This window comes from Rhineura floridana, chromosome 8 (genome assembly GCF_030035675.1).
Source record: "Rhineura floridana isolate rRhiFlo1 chromosome 8, rRhiFlo1.hap2, whole genome shotgun sequence".
Taxonomy (NCBI): Eukaryota; Metazoa; Chordata; class Lepidosauria; order Squamata; family Rhineuridae; genus Rhineura; species Rhineura floridana.
Window position 1 is genome coordinate 108,026,007 of NC_084487.1, and position 16,771 is coordinate 108,042,777.

General features: G+C 42.9%; 1 protein-coding gene across 3 annotated transcripts in view; it reads right to left on the minus strand.

The window, feature by feature from the left end:
• Nucleotides 1–16,771, minus strand: part of ABCD2 (ATP binding cassette subfamily D member 2) — a 112,659-nt gene that overhangs the window by 41,681 nt on the left and 54,207 nt on the right. For 2 of the 3 annotated variants that reach the window (XM_061640329.1, XM_061640330.1), the window contains exons 2-3: nt 7,622–7,802; nt 6,214–6,335 (exon numbers count right to left, since the gene is read on the minus strand). In XM_061640329.1, coding sequence (XP_061496313.1) covers nt 6,214–6,335; nt 7,622–7,796 — 297 coding nt within the window. In that variant the 5' untranslated portion in view covers nt 7,797–7,802. Of the gene's footprint in view, nt 1–6,213; nt 6,336–7,621; nt 7,803–10,186; nt 11,387–16,771 lie in introns of those variants that run through there. The other variant, XM_061640328.1, reaches the window with a different exon arrangement.

A 16,771-nucleotide genomic window follows, 5' to 3' on the forward strand; every position in this document is an offset into this window, starting at 1 on the left:
ATTCTACCATGTTATATGTCATGTGTTGTGTTATTCATGAGAAAGAAAGCTCTGAATCCAGTCTTGATATGTATCAGATATTTCTTCCAATAGAGAGGAACAGACCAATGAAGGTCAACTTCCCTGTTGTTGTAAGTAATGATGATGATGTCACCCACAATTAACAGGATGGCAAGACAGCAGAATCTTCAGCAGCTAGTTTTTAGGACTGTGGGCACTGAACAAAAAATTAAGTTGGATGTATGTGAGTTGTGGACCAAGTTCAAATGTATGTATGCTATGCACTACAGAAAACAGTGCTCATCTGCAAAAGGGATAAGGTTGCCATAAATAACATCAAAGAATAAATAAGTACTATCCTTCTCTCTTTCATTTCCAGTTCCAACCTCTTAAAGACATGTAATGTCATTCAGTTGGCATCACCTACTGCCTGGTGACCAATACTGAAAGCAACTCTAGATCTAAAGTATTTGTCACAGACATACATACTTTCCTAGGGTGACTTTCAGATGTACTTATAAACATCAGAATCTAGGATAGTGTCAGGACACCCACCAACCAGTAGATTTGATTCATTTTAAAAGAATAGGGTTTCGTATTTATTTGCCTGTTTTTGGGATAAGGAACTAGCAGAGGTATTCCCTCTTTCCATCACGAAAATATTTGTTTTAAGTTGTTATTTTGAGGAGGGATTTTGCACTTGGATTGAAGTTGGATCTTGTGGTCTCCCTTCATCTGGCTGCATGTATGTATACACACACCGGTGTGTGTGCTCACATATCAGGTCAAACATACATACATTCAGACTGCTACTGCTACACACACACACACTGTCTCCAGACATGTGGCTCCCGCAATACCCAGTCATTGGTCTTCCACTGAAAGCTACAAGCGGAATTGCAGTGAACTTTCCACACTATTGTCTTTTCTGTATGTACATTCTGCTATGATCTGCCTGCATCAGTGGGGATAACACAACTGCAGGTCAGCATACATTCACTAGAACCCTTGTGATTGGCACCACTTTATGACCCAGTTTATTACTATTTTAATTGATCTTTTAATTTTTTGTAAAACACTTCGTGGGCTAGAAAGAGGGTGTAATAGTGCTATAACACCATGGTATACAGCAGCCTTTCCTAACTAGTGGGCCACCAGATGTTGTTGGACCACAACTCCCATCAGCCTCAGCCAGCATTACCAGTGGTCAGGAAGATGGGAGTTGTGGTCCAACAACATCTGGAGGCACACTGGTTGGGAAAGGCTGGTATACAGTAATACCTCAGTGAAGGAATTCTCCAGGAATGAAGCTCCTTTTAACAAAGGCTTTTTAAGAGGTGAAACTGGCAAGCTTTGCTTTGCTATGGACAATCTTTCAAGTCTGTGCCTTTGCTTTAAGGTGAAACTGACCAGCCTGTGTCTTTGCCTTGCTATGGATAAATTTTCAAGCCTGTGCTTTTGCTTTGCTAGGGTGCAACGGACAAGTCTCAGTGTTTGCTTTGCATTAAAGAGATACCTTGCTTTCTCCCAAGGCTGGGGAAGGAAGGATCCAATATGATTCAGAAGAGGAGAAGGAGGAGTGGGTGGGTGCCAGGTAGGCACCCTGTTGAAGCTGTCCCCACCATCTATGAGTGGGCGCAGGAACCTATCCCTGTTCTTTCCATGTTATTCCTACCGCTGGTACCAGAGTTTCTTTTGAACAAGTAATGTCCAGGAACACATCTACTTTGTTAACTGAGGTATTACTGTAATCCCATAGTGCTATAACACTATATTAAAATAATGCCACAGCATTATGATCTTATAGTTTACAATTTCTTTACAATTATATACATATCTAAAAAAGCATTTTAGTTATAGTTAAAAGACTGATTACAAGAACAAAAATGGGGTCATGAAATGGCCCCCACCCAAAGGTGATAATGAATGTGTGTTGAGTGGTGATAAGTTCACTTTCTTAATATGCCCCTGCCCCTATCAAAACCCTGCTCTTTTAAAAAGATGGGTGACTAGCACTAAAGGCATCTACAGTTGTGGAAATTCTGCTTTTCTTCCTTTTTTTCTTTTCTTTTTAAAGTTAGACTTCCTGCAATCCGAGAAAAGACAGAAGAACTACAGGGAAAATACTGAATGACTGATTGGATGACAGTATTGTGCGCCACTAAACATGGGTTCAAATCATGGGTTCAAACAACAAGGAAATAACATTTTTATTGCAGTCAACAAACTATTAAAGAATATACAACTGTATAAATACATAGTCACAAAATCAAAATAGCAAAGGTGAAGATAAAAAACTAACAGTCATTGAATGTCTAAGAGATATTACTACATTCAGAAATATTACTGCCTGTTCAGTAATGAATATATTGGACTCCCCCAAGGAAAATATTCAGAAGAGTCGCTAAAGGTCGACTGGCAAACTGCCTCAAAAGGGGGTAGATTATATGTTCTCTGTTTAAAGTTCCAGCTGATTATGCAGACAGCACATAATCCTTGATAGGAACTTTAGCAAATCTGCCCTCTAACATCTTTGTTAAAACGTGCCAGCAGAACAGCTCTTCTATATTTGGGTATCGTTAAAAAGTATAAGTATTGCATAAATTGGTATGTATGGGCAAACAAATCATGGCAATGCCACACTAAAAACTTAATGTGGAAGCAACATAAACACACTAATTTCATGGCAGAATCATTCAGCTGCGTGTTGATTCCATTGAAAGATTATGTGGTGGAAACAGCCTGATTTTTGTGTGTCTAGGAAAATGTTTGAACGTAAGTCCCACCGTCCCACCCCCAATAAGGTTGGCTCATTCAATTCAGGCCCTCACTATCTTATCTGATTCTTCAGAGATATCTTTGTTATAGATGGTGGGTGGAATTATTCCTATGTCTTTGGCACCAGCTCTTGTTCAGCCTGTCTTCAAAAAACACAGGAAGTCACCCCCAAGTTTATGAAGAAAGTGGTGGGCGGGGGGAAGGCTTGCAAGTTCCCAATCAACAGATAATGACATCCCTAAAGTGCAATGTGCCATCTTCACCTGTTGACAGAAAGGAAGTAAACCAAAACATCTGGACCAACTAAGACCAGTTAAGAAAGAGAAACATTAGTTGTGCTGTATGAAGCATACTAGGAACATCACAGCAACCCTGCCAGATCAGAGAAAAAAATCCCTCTAGTCCAGCATTCTTTCTGTTTCCTACAGTGTCCAACCAGATGCCATCTGGAAGTCCACAGAGGCTTGACTGAACGCAATAGCCCTCTCGGGCTCTTACTTCCCCATACAGGTATTCAGAGCCATAGTGCTTCCAAACCTGGAGGTCACATACAACCATCACAGCTAGTAGCCATCAATAGCCTTATTCTCCATGCATTTGAAGCATCATCAGATCTTCTTGCAGCCAATTCCATAAATTGATTTAGGGCTGGCAGAATTACTCTATGTCTTGGACTTCACCCTCAGTACTAAGCTCTATATTCTGTGCCCTGAAACATGGAAAGTGGCCTTTTCAAATGGTAGGGATCCAAAGTGGTTTGCCAGTTTGGGTGAGAGCAGAGGTGTTTACCTTAGTGGTGGCCCACAGCAGCAACTCCTTTTAAAAAACACATTTAAATGCCACCATCTGTAAGGGCAGTGGCTGGCTTCCTTTCTTCTTCCCCCTTGGACACTTTAATTTACACTTTATATCAAAGAAAAGATGCCAGTTAAAACACAGAAGGAGATGGGGAGGTAAGGAGAAGGAGCTTCTGTTAGCATTACAGGGAGTGACATTAAAACACTAAAGAAAGGATCTGTCACAGTTAAGATAAGACATTATGTTATCAGCTGACAGATATTACCGTAGCCAGCCAATTCCAGCTGAAAGTAGAGGTCGGATGGAAGGTCAAACTTGTTGGAATTGGCAGCACTACTAAGTTCCCTGCAGAAAGCACTTCAGAAATTGCCCCTGAAAGTGTAGTGTGTGTTTTTTTGAGGGTGAAAGATATTAGTATTTTATTTATTTATTACTACATTTATAGCCCACCTTTCCTCCAAGGAGCTTAAGGTGGCATACATACTTACCCCATCACCATTTTATCCTCACAACAACACTGTGAGGTAGGTTAGGCTGAGAGATAGTGACTGGCCCAAGGTCACCTAGCGGGCTTTATGGCTGAGTGGGATTTGAACTCAGGTCCTAGACTGACACCCTAACAACTGCACCACACTAGTTCTCCCCTGCAGAAAGCAGAGCTTGAAGGGCTTGATTTTTCCTTTCTAGCACAGCCCATCACGCTACAAAGGAAAAATGGATCACCTGACATCATAGTGACATCAGGTGATTGGCAGTGGGCTCTATCATGTACCCACTTACTCACTTGCTTTCTCAACCAAATGGCCCTATGCTGCAGTGTTTTCAATGAAATACGTGTTCAAACGTACACTTGAATGCATGCCCTACGACATTCTGGTGTAAATAGTCATGTATGAATATATAATTTAAGACACGACTAGAGTAGGCATTGCGGTTGGTATTTGCTTCAAATGTTTGTATTTAGTATTACGATTATTATTATTATTATTTATTTTATCCTGACCTTCCTTCCAAAGGAAGTTTGGAAGGCAATTTTTTTAAATAATATTTTTTTAAAAAATTAAAAACATTTTAAAAATATTCACAACGAATCATATTAAAGCTGCCAGAAACACTGGCAGTTTATGATGAGAGTTCAAGTTGCCTTTTACCCCCAACAACCTGGCTTCAAAAATAATTCTGGCACAAACATACAAGTTTGATGTTGGAACTTGTTAAGCTGTCAACATACTTGCATTTCGGAAAAAGGAAAATATTTGTAAACCTACATGTGTAGCTATAGTATTGCATTGCATAGTATTGTTTTCATCATGAATAAATAATAAATAATAATAGCATAGACAAATATTTCACAGCGAGAACTTACGGAAATATAAAACTACTTGGGAAACTGCACACAGTTACCTGGATCTGGTGCTTAAGTCTGGACTTGTAGGTTGCAAATGGATGTTATGTTAAAATGTTGCCTGTACGGAATAATAATGGACCAAATTCTCCATTCTGCTCTCAAGAGGAGAATACCTAGTGCAGTGGTGTGGGACTTTTGGCCCTTCAGATGTTGTTGAACAACATTTCCCATCATCCCTGACTATTGGCCACGCTTGCTAGGGCTGATGGGATTTGTAGCTCAGCCACATCTGGAGGGCAAAAGGTTCCCCACACCTGACGTAGTGTTTTTACCAATATCCAAATAGTATGCACAGGGGTACTGTTTAGAGATCTGGGGTGGCAATTCCCTCTTCCCCCTATTTCAACAGTTCCCAAACCTTTTTTCCCCCCACAGCCAACTTGTACACTGCTGATGGTTTTGGCAGACCACTTAGTGATGTTTTACTCCTATTGTAGCAGTTGTCATGCGCCATGCTAGATGCTGTATGACTTTTAATTGTATTTAATTGCTTCTTTTATTTCTTATATTATATCTTATAGTATTACAAGTTACATTCCATAGAATTCTAATTATAATTCAATTAAATACAATTTAAGAAATAAAAGAAGCAAGAAAAACAATTGAAAATCAGTATGTATATTTAACGCGGACATGCCACAGAGCAGCTGAATGAAGCTTGTGGACCACTGTTTGGGAGCCCCTGCCCTATTTTAGTGTCTGTAACTTAGATCCTATCAAAAACTTCTAAGTGGTATACAGTCTAAAAACCTCAAAGGATTTACATTCACTTAGCAGCAGTTTCATATCTTCCCCTTGCCTCTGCACTCCCAGTGATCCAAGGGTGGTGGTGGTGGTGGTAGTGGTGGTTGGGGACCCTTGAGAAAAGTGTGGAATATGCTGCAGGGGACTTCTGATGGAAGGGGAAGTTGGTGAAAATCTACCCTCTTTATGTGAACAAAGGAGCAACTTAGGATTCAAGCCTCTGTGTTTAGTTTTTAGGAAGACCTACATCTATGGTCATGATAAGACATATAAAAATAAGCCACAACAAATGCTCTTTTACACAACCTTGAAATATAATATTGAATACATCCAAGAGCTTTTGAAGCTTCCTGAGAATTTTGCCCTTTCTTCCTGTTCCCACCCTCCCTCAAATGGTGCCTTTGGGTATATACAATTCTATTTTAGACTTCCTATACTATGTTTTATCTATCATTTCTGCTGTCAAGAGTAAGTTCACACAGTACCTCTTTGTAAGAAGACATAATTCTTTCAATGGCATCTGCTCCAGAGGCCAATAAATTTCGTGAAGTTGTGAAGGTTTCTGTTCGCTCACTGACCATAGCTTGTTTCTGACCATCTTCTAATTCTAAAAGCAAGCAAGAAACCTTAATTAGAGCAAACATATTTGAAGAATATTCTATGCCACAAAAGAAAAACATCTCCATAAGAAAGTTAGAGGTGGGCAATGTTCATGTCAGGAAAACAGAATCACTCAAATATGGTTGCCAAATCCTGCTCCAAAGTTCAGTCCTTTGACTGCAGTAGCAACTTGGCAGGGAAGCTTTGACAAGCATAGTTTCTGCTGCCAGTGCAAAATCTTGTTTATATCATATAATTAATACATTAAATAAACAGACTTGTGCAAACATTACTATTTGCAACATTTAGTTGGGACCTATCCCTCTGTAACGCTGGAGATAAGCTGTAATGAGTGGGATCTGAAACAAAATGTTGAACAGCCAGCTAGACATGTGTTCTTCCCGGATACTCCATTCTCCCTCTTCTGTCAATTTTCCTTCCCCGTTGTAATAGATGCTTGGCATTCTGTGGTCACTGAGCATGCTCAGTCACTGGGCTAGTTTTGGAGGAAGTTACCCCTTAGGGGTTTTTCCCCTAAAGATTTTTTGGTATGATGATACCTCTTCTTATTTCTCAGTGGCCCCATATTGGCTTAAATCCTGTCAATGGTCTATAGCTGAGTTTATTTTCTCTTTCTTCCTGAGGTTTTATGCTTGCTTGCATGTACTAAAAAAGGTCTTGAATGATATGCTAAAATAGTTTTTGCAAACAATTAATAAAAGATTACATTCATGCAATAACTGGACCCACCTGCAATTAAGTTATTTTCCAAACAACATCACTACCAATTTTGTGTGCTCCAAAATGTGACTTGGATGATGTTGGGTGTCTTGAAAAGGCAGCAAATTGCTAGTTGTTTAATTTAGTATTATTGTACTTTTACTCCCAGGGAGAGACATTGTGGGATTATTTGCCCCAGCTGCCAAAATAACTTGACCTGCCTAGGGTATTAGGCACCTTGACTTGGGGCTGGGTTTAACATTCTGCCTCAGACAACAATTCGTCTTGGGCTGGCTCTTTCTAGTAGTTTAAACCAGCCAAAAGCAATCTAAGTGTTATCTGGAAAAACAACCCACATTTCTGAAGTGTATCGTTTCACTACATTTTTCTTTCTTTATCCCACTGGTTTATCACTCAGTTTCTGCTAGAGCTATTCAAGCAAGCAGTCCTGGACAAACACAATGTTGCTGCAGCAGAGTATATGTAGATATCTCTCTTGCTTCTTCCTCCAGAGAATCCCACTGGGATAAAACTGTCACACAAAACATTTCAAATTAAATAAAAAGCTATTACCGCCATCTGCAAATCCCGTCGCAGTGATGATAGGGACAGCCACCATAATCAAACCGCTGCTGCTCCAGACATACTTCATCAGGAACTGTTCTAGCATGATGTACCATAAACGTTTGGACAAAATGAGGTTCATTTGGTCTGCTAGAGCTTTGTAACTTTTCTGTAGCTGGTTCATTTCTACCTATAGTTTAAAAAATGTAAATACTGATACAACATGCTATGTATGGCTATGTATGTACTTTAATCAGATATCTCCAGACAAGGAATGTTTAAAAATATATCAGGTGATGAGACATAAGGCTCATATTCCTAGCTGGGTCTTAGCATACAATAGCTGAATGTCCCTATTAATGCTGTCAGGCAGAGTTTCAGCTGGTGTATACTGTGTAGCTGTAATCACCTCAACAGACCAAAACAGAATGGCTTGGACATATCTTCCTGGAAGGGAGGTATGTTCATTTCTAGGGTTCAGATAAGATGCGGGAGCATGGTGCGAGAGTTACTCACTCATGCTTCTGCACTGTGTCACATCAGAAACCATCCAGAAAGGCAACCTTTGTACTTCTCGGTGGTGGCCCCTGAACTGTGGAATAGTCTCCCCGATGAGGTGCGCTTGGCGCCGACTTTGCTATCTTTTCGGCGCCAAGTTAAAACCTTCCTCTTTTCTAAGGCGTTTTAATCTAATTTTAATTTTAATTTAGTTTTAAATTTGCTATAATTGATTTTAGACTTTTCATTTTCTTATATGTGCTCTTGTAGTATTATTATGGGTTCTTTTTGTATGTATTTGTATTTTGCTGTAAACCACCCAGAGAGCTATGCTAGTCGGGCGGTATAAAAATCTAACAAATAAATAAATAAATAAATAAATAAATAAATAAAATAATATGGTCACATAAATAGACTGTTGTATGTGGAGATCTGGTTCAATATACCCAATGCAGGCTATTTGACATATTACATGGCAGTAAATCAAGGTATATACATCCACTGTATATACATCCACCAGCAACCTGCAACCAACCACAGCTCCATGAGGAGAGTATCTGTAGCCCAAACACTACCAATGTTTATTGACAGAAGACTTCCAGGATATATTTGGCAAAGGTACATCCCAGCCCTGCTTCCTAACCCATATAGAAATACAAGGAGTTGGAGCATTGGACTCCAAGAGGTCTTCTGTATCTTTAAAAGTTGTGGAGGAGGAAGGGAGAATTCCACCTTGTGGTTTTTCCCATTACAGTGTTGCAAAAACACCTGCACTTGGCTGACTTTCTCTTCTCCTAAAGATACAGGATCAGTCTCAGGCCCTGAACCTGGCAACCCTAGTTTTATACTAGGTAAAAGAGAAGGGGGTGATTTTAACAATGGAGGAACACTCTGTTTGTTCCCATATAAAAACCATTTTTTAAAATTTGCATTACAATGTTTGTCACTGATTTTTAAAAGGCTCATTCATTTTATGTAACTTTAGTTGTTAAACACAATACCACTATAACCTATGTTAGTTATAAACTTTGCAGGACTGCATCTCGGCTTAGCTTTGCAGATCAGTGTCAAAGGCTGTTCAGGTTAGAAGAACAAAGTTTTCTCCAGACTGCCATGTGAAAGTGCTACATTATCAGGGTGGGACAGAAGGGGATCTCTTGTAACCAATACATTTAGAAGAATATTTAAAGGACCATAAGAAATGCATGAAAATAAAGCCATTTTAACATCCAATCCTACACATTTTCTCAGAAGTGAATCCCTCCGAGTTCAATGGGACTTGCTCACTACCAGTAAGGGTTTAGGATTGCAGGCTTTGGCCCTCTTATATGGGGAATAAGTCCCACTGAATACAATGTATAGAATGGCACCATCAGTTATCCAAATGGCTGAATGAGGAGAAAAAGAAAATATCTGAACGAGAGAAGCATTTTTTTAAAAAAAAGTGTCTAGCAGGGCGATCCTATGCATATCTACTCAGAAGAGTAAGTCCCACTGAATTCAATGGGGCTTATTCCAAAGTCTGCATAGGACTGCAATCTAAATTGGGAAATCAACAGACAATTAAAGGACCATTTAATGGGAACACTGGTGAATGGGGTTCACAATCTCATACTTATTATTATAAATTATTCTTTATATATTAATAAAACCCCCACAGGATTTCCAGTAGCTACTGCTAAAACAGAATGGAAATGCACCCTTTGAAATTCACCCAGTTGTATGAAGAAAGGGTGCTTAGTATGTATTAAGGAATAAAACTACTGATTGTTAAGCAATTATTACCAGTACTTGCCCTAGCCATTTCCAGATAAAGGGTTTGCTAGTCAAAAAAACAAGGCTCCTTTGCTAAAACATCAAGTGTGCAAGAGCTCATTTCCCGGATTCTATACTGTAAACAGGTCTGAGTGTCATAGGAATTCAACTCTCTCAGGGCTGGGGGTGGTAGTGGCAGCAGCAGCAGGGAGCATATGCTCCAGGATCCTAGAGAGATGGCAGACTACTACAGCATCAGCAGCTCAGAGGTCCCTCAGTCAAAATTTTTCCCCCAGCTACTGCCTCTTCTCGTCCTCTTACCTTGTGCCCTCGGTAGAAAGCGATCTCTTCTACGTTGGCTATAATTCGAGAATGGACGTAGCGCAGGTAGCCTTTTCGATGGGCCTCTTCCGCCACTAACTTGCCAAATTTGGGCGAGCAGGCTTTCAGCACCTTAGCGGTGGCATACACTACCAGCCCGGCTAGGAGCGTCGGCCCAATGGGGCTGGCCCCCCTGGACCGGGCCGTCTGGATTAGGGTGTAGGAGGTCAGCACCACATCCAGGATGGGCTTGGTCAGATTGGAATAGAGGTGAGCCACCGACTGCGAAAACATCATGATGTCCTCGGTGAGGGACTGGTCGGGGTTGGCCAGCCTGCCATCCATGTTGATCACCTTGTAGTAAGTTTGGTCGGCGAAGTAGGTCTGGTAGGCGTGATCCACCAGGCGGGTGCGAAAGGCCAGGGCCAGCTTGCACTCCAGGTAGCGGATGGCACTGTTGACGAAAGTGGCCGGGATGGCGATCATGAGCCACTTGATCAGCTTCAGGGCAAAGCTCCGGGGCTTTTTCTCCACGATGCTCTTCACGATCTTCCCGTCCAAGCCGGCCACATAGATAGAGAGGAAGGTCCTGGAGACCAGGGCCACCGAGTGGAGGCAGAGCCAGCCGCTTTCTGGGCTCACCAACTTGGGAAAGAGGATCTTGCGAAGTTCCAGCAGCTGCCGGAAAAATTCTGCATTGGCCGCCGGCGAGGCTCTGCCTGCTGGGAGCCCATTGCAATGCAGCAGCTCCTCCACCACCTCCTTCGGAAGATCCCCCCCTTCGACCCGGCTGCTGGTGCTGCTGCTGGCGACATGCTGCTGCCGCAAGTCCTTTTTGCAGCCAGCCTGCCTGAGCCGCCTGCAGATGAGCGGGCAGAGGATTTTCAGCCCATATGCCGCAGCCAGCAAGCACGCAGCCCTCTTAGCGGCGCTCAACCTGATCCATTTCTCTCGCCCGGTGGCAGCTTTCAGCATGGGGGTCATTTTCCGTAGTGGGAGCACCCCTCCCACGCCCCTCAAGGGAGGCGGCTTTGAGCCTCCTGCCTCGCAAGGAAGCACGAAGGGGCTTATGCCCACCAGGAAGGAAAAATCTGAGCACGGGAGCTCCTCATTGAGGCCCGGGGCGACCCATCATCTGGCCCACTTTCTCCCCCCACGTCGATCGGTGTGGTGACATATGCGGAATGACTCTTGATTCGCCAGGATGATGCTTTTCCTTCCATGCCCAGTGCGCCGCACAACAATAATTCCCCCCTCCTTCTGCCGCCGCAAACCACTCCCCTGCCGCGCTCTCATTGACCGCAAAGCCCTGGGAAATCCTTCACTAGCAACGTCGCTTTCTTTCTTGTCCTTTAAAGCTCCCTCGATTAAAAGTGGGACTCCAAATCGAGGCAGCGGAAATCCTTTTCGCTGCCGGGTTGGTAACGTCGACAGCAGCTGCTGTCGCTTCGGTGTGTGCGTTTCCCCAGCGGTGGCATGGGATGATCTCAGTGCGTTCTCTTTAGGGATCTACTGCCTCTCACATGCTTCTGTCCTGGGAGGAGGTGTTTTTGTTGTTGTTATGTGCTTTCAAGTCGATTATGACTTATGGCGACCCTCCAACAGCATCAGTCATGAACCACCTTGTTCAGTTCTTGTAAGTTCAGGTCTGTGGCTTCCTTTATGGAATCAGTCCATCTCTTGTTTGGTCTTCCTCTTTTTCTACTCCCTTCTGTTTTTCCCAGCATTATTGTCTTTTCTAGTGAATCAGGTCTTCTCATTATGTGTCCAATGTATGATAACCTTAGTTCCACCATTTTAGCTTCTAGTGATAGTTCTGGTTTAATTTGTTCTAACACCCAATTATTTGGTATGTGTAAAGCTCTCCTCCAACACCACATTTCAAATGAGTTGATTTTTCTCTTATCCACTTTTTTCACCGTCCAACTTTCACATCCATACACAGATATCGGGAATAACATGGTCTGAATGATCCTGACTTTAGTGTTCAGTGATACATCTTTGCATTTGAGGACCTTTTCTAGTTCTCTCATAGCTCCCTCCCCAGTCCTAGCCTTCTTCTGGTTTCTTGACTATTGTCTCCATTTTGGTTAATGACTGTGCCGAGGTATTGATAACCCTTGACAAGTTCAATGTCCTCATTGTCAACTTTAAAGTTACATAAATCTTCCTTTGTCATTACTTTAGTGTTCTTAACGTTCAGCTGTAGTCCTGCTTTTGTGCTTTACTCTTTAACTTTCATCAGCATTTATGGTTTCTGCTAGTAGTATGGTATCGTCCGCATATCTTAAATTATTGATATTTCTCCCTCCAATTTTCACACCTCTTTCATATTGGTCCAGTCCCGCTTTTCATATGATATGTTCCACATATAGATTAAACAAATAGGGTGATAAAATTCACCCCATGTCTCCCACCCTTTCTGATGGAGAACCAATTGATTTCTCCATATTCAATTCTTACAGTAAAGGTTGCGCACCAGGACAATCAGATGGTGTGGCACACCAATTTCTTTTAAAGCATCCCATTGTTTTTAATGATCCACACAGTCAAAGGCTTTGCTGTAATCTATAAAGCACAGCATGATTTCCTTCTGAAATTCCTTGGTCCATTCCATTATCCAATGTATGTTTGCAATATGATCATTGATACCTCTTCCCTTTCTAAATTCAGGTTGGACATCTGACATTTCTCGCTCCATATATGGCAAGAGCCTTTGTTGTAGAATCTTAAGCATTACTTTACTTGCATGGGATATTGGAAGTAGTTCGATAATTACTGCATTCCCTGGGATCCCCTTTCTTTGGAATTGGAATGTATATTGAATGCTTCCAGTCTGTGGGCCACTGTTTTCCATATTTGTTGACAATTTTTTGTCACAATTTGGACAGATTCCCCATGATCAGTTTTACCTATCTTAAGCATGACTGCATGGAAGTAAATACCATTGAACTCGATAAGCATGCAAATGATCAAACCTGCCCTCCCCTCCCCCTTCCTTTGCCCCCCTCCAATAAGCTCCTTCCCCCTCCTCCTCCTCCTCCCCCATGGTCAGTTTTTCCTATCCTAACCATGATTGCATAGGAGTAAATCCCATTGAACTCAATAAGCAAGCAAATGATCAGACCTGCTTTCCCCCTCCTTCCCCTCTCCTCTCCCTTCCTCCTCCCCCCTCTTCATTCTTCCTCCTCCCCTGCCCACTCCAGCCCTTCCTTCCTCCCCTGGTCAGTTTTACCTATCCTAAGCATGACTGCATGGGAGTAAATTGCACTGAACTCAATAAACATGCAAATGATCAAACCGGTCCTTCGCCTCCCGTCCCCCGTCCTGCTTGCTCCCATCCCAGTCCTCCCCTCTGCCTTTCCTCCCCTCTGCCTTTCCTCCTCTTCCTCCTCCACCCTTCCCCATCCCTGTGGTCAATTTTACCTATCCTAAGCATGATTGCATGGGAGTAAATTGCACTGAACTCAGTAAACATGCAAATGATCAAACCGGTCCTTCTCCTCCCCTCCCCCTCCTGCTTGCTCCCATCCCAGTCCTCCCCTCTGCCTTTCCTCCCCTCCCTCTTCCTCTTCCTCTTCCTCCTCCTCCCCTCCCCAACCCCTGTGGTCAGTTTCACCTATCTTAAGCATGATTGCATGGGAGTATGTCCCACTGAACTCTATAAGCATGCAAACAATCAAACCTGCCCTCCCCTCCACCTTCCTTTGCCCCTCTTCAATAAGCTCCTACCCCCTCCCCCCATGGTCAGTTTTTCCTATCCTAACCATGATTGCATAGGAGTAAATCTCATTGAACTCAATAAGAATGCAAATGATCAGACCTGCTTTTCCCCTCCTCCTCTCCTCTCCCTTCCTCCTCCTCTCCTCTCCCTTCCTCCTCCTCTCCTCTCCCTTCCTTGGCCCTTCCCCTCTTCCTTCTTCCTCCTCCCCTGCCCACTCCATCTGTCCCTCCCTCCCCCTCGGTCAGTTTTACCTATCCTAAGCATGATTGCACGGAAGTAAATTGCACTGAACTCAAACATGCAAATGATCAAACCTGTCCTTCTCCTCCCCTCCTCCTCCTGCCTGCTCCCCTCCCAGTCCTCCCCTCTGCGTTTCCTCCCCTCCCTCCTCCTCCTCCTCCCCTCCTCATCCCCTGTGGTCAGTTTCACCTATCCTAAGCATGATTGCAGGGGAGTAAAAACCACTGAACTCAATAAGCATGCAAATTATCAATCCATTCTCACCAAACTTGCACAGGATCCCATTTCTTACCTCCTGGATTAAAAAGCAGGGAAATTCACTAATAGGCAAAAAACCTTGCGGTTTAAGAACGTACCTATAGCCCACAGATATTTCTATCAAACTTTAAAAAGCAGGGAAACTGGGCAGCTATAGTGAATGCACCACGGGAACAGGAGACCTGACCTCCACTCTGAGATATTGGACTGCCCTACAAATGTGTCAAAATGCAAACACCATTTGGGCTGGTCTTTCACAGTCCAATCCACTTGCTGTGTAGCTTGGAAGAATTTGGTAACATGTGCCTCTGTAGCAGCATGGCCGCTGAATTGGGCTGATGGGAGTTGTAGTTCAAAAAAGTAACTTTTCCAAGCTCTGGTTTTTAGTGCTTTTGTTTGCCACCTTGGGCTCCTACTGTGAGGAAGGATGGGATATAAATCTAATAAATAAAATAAATAATCTATTCTTATTTGTTAGCTAGCAGGAATCCAGCTTGAAGTGTTCACTTTCTGCAAGCCCAACATTTTTTATGGTACTCCTTTGGAGCTGACTGGTCACATGAAGGCTTACATCTAAGGATATTAATAATGGAACTTTCCTCCTGATCCCGAGCATATAACTTAGGCTGCAGTGGGTTTTTAATGTGGTGCCATGGTGGGTGTAGTGGTGCCCTTGAGTTGCGCCATGAAGCCTCTGGGTTGTCCCCCACTGCCCCTTGGTCATGAGGTGGTGAGGGTGGTTACTTTTCTACCCTGTACTGAGTAGTACATAGAGCTGAAGGAGGAAGCTGGAAGAGTGTCACTGTTTCTCACTTCCTCTTTCGGTTCTACATGCTTTTCAAGGCCCAGATTCATTCTACTGGATCTGACCTTTGCTCAGATCACTTGGAAAAAGAGAATGTATGCATGCACACATGTTCTCTTTCTGTTCTGGGGGGGGGGGGGAGAGAAGTGACCTATGATACTTGCTCCAAAATCCAAATGTGCCCACAGGCATGAAAAGGTTGACAAACCCTGTACTCATTCAACTCAATAGGAACGTATTTTCTGGTCACAGGGAAAATTGGGGATTAAGTACAAAGTGCTTTTTCCTTATTATCCAGAATATTCTCTTATGTATCCAGATACTCTTTGAGAATTAACCAGCTGCAGCATCCAGGGTGCCTTTGTAACCTGGTCAAACCAATTCAATAGCATGCTGTAATGATCCTTTACAGCAGCCTTCCCCAACCTGCTGCCCTCCAGATGTTTTGGACTACATCTTTCATCTTCCCTGACTATTGGCTATGCTGGTGGGTGCTAATGGAAGTTTTAGTCCAAAAATCTGAAGGTCACCAAATTGGAGAAGGCTACTTTACAGAGTCATCAAATGCTTAGACATGGTGTCTTTTAGCACAATTGTAGCAGGAAATAGTTCACAGGTCAAACATTTATAAATGCAGTATGTGTACTGTAAGTATAGCAACCAGCAGAATTTACCATTTCTTCTGTGTCCCTCCTAAAACCTCTGACTCTGCTCACAAAAAGTGCCACATAGAAGGATTTCCATTTCCAGTATAACAAAAGTCCACAACAAAGTTCTGCTTTACTCTGAACACTGTGTGGCTCCTCTTGCTAATGCTTGTGTACTCTAGTGCATCTACTGACAGCTTGGACCTGCAAACAATTAGCAATAATTCCTGAGCTCAAGCTACAGTTCTCCTGTCAGCGGAGTTTTTCTTGGTGCTGCTGGCTTGGCTGCCTGTGGAATTTGGCTCCCAGTTGCACACAAAGAAAACATCCAACACACTGCTTTAACATGCTTTAAACAGTTTAAGTAAAATGCTTGTAAGCATCAAGACAGCAATCCATTTTGATCTTTGCAACAAGAGGATTGAAACACCTTTCCCCCCCTACATGTCGAATAACAGTTCCTGTCCTATCTAGTTTTCTTCCTTTGAGGCCCAACACATACCCGCAAGTGCCAAGTGCTAATATGGAAGTAGCTTAAGTACCACACATGCTTATGGCTTCTTTGCTTCCTAGCACTGACTAACTGGAACCATTTACCCCAGCTCCCCCTCCCATGAGAAACGTTCCTGATAGCCAGTCTTAAAGGGACAGTAACACAAGTTTATATGTATGGTCCCACAGGTGCTACCCTGAGAGGTGGTGTTGGACAAATGGCAAGCAGTTTGGGGTCTAGTCAGGGCTATCTGGCTTTTCTGCACCCCTGTGACTGAGAGACCATCAACATACATGCCACCTTGTTAACTGCACCCCTGAGTAAAGCCCCAATGCATGTAACAAGCAACCTGACCCCGGTGTGTGTGTGTGTGTGTGTGGATAGACAGAAAGACAATCTGTTATTCCCTCTGCTGATT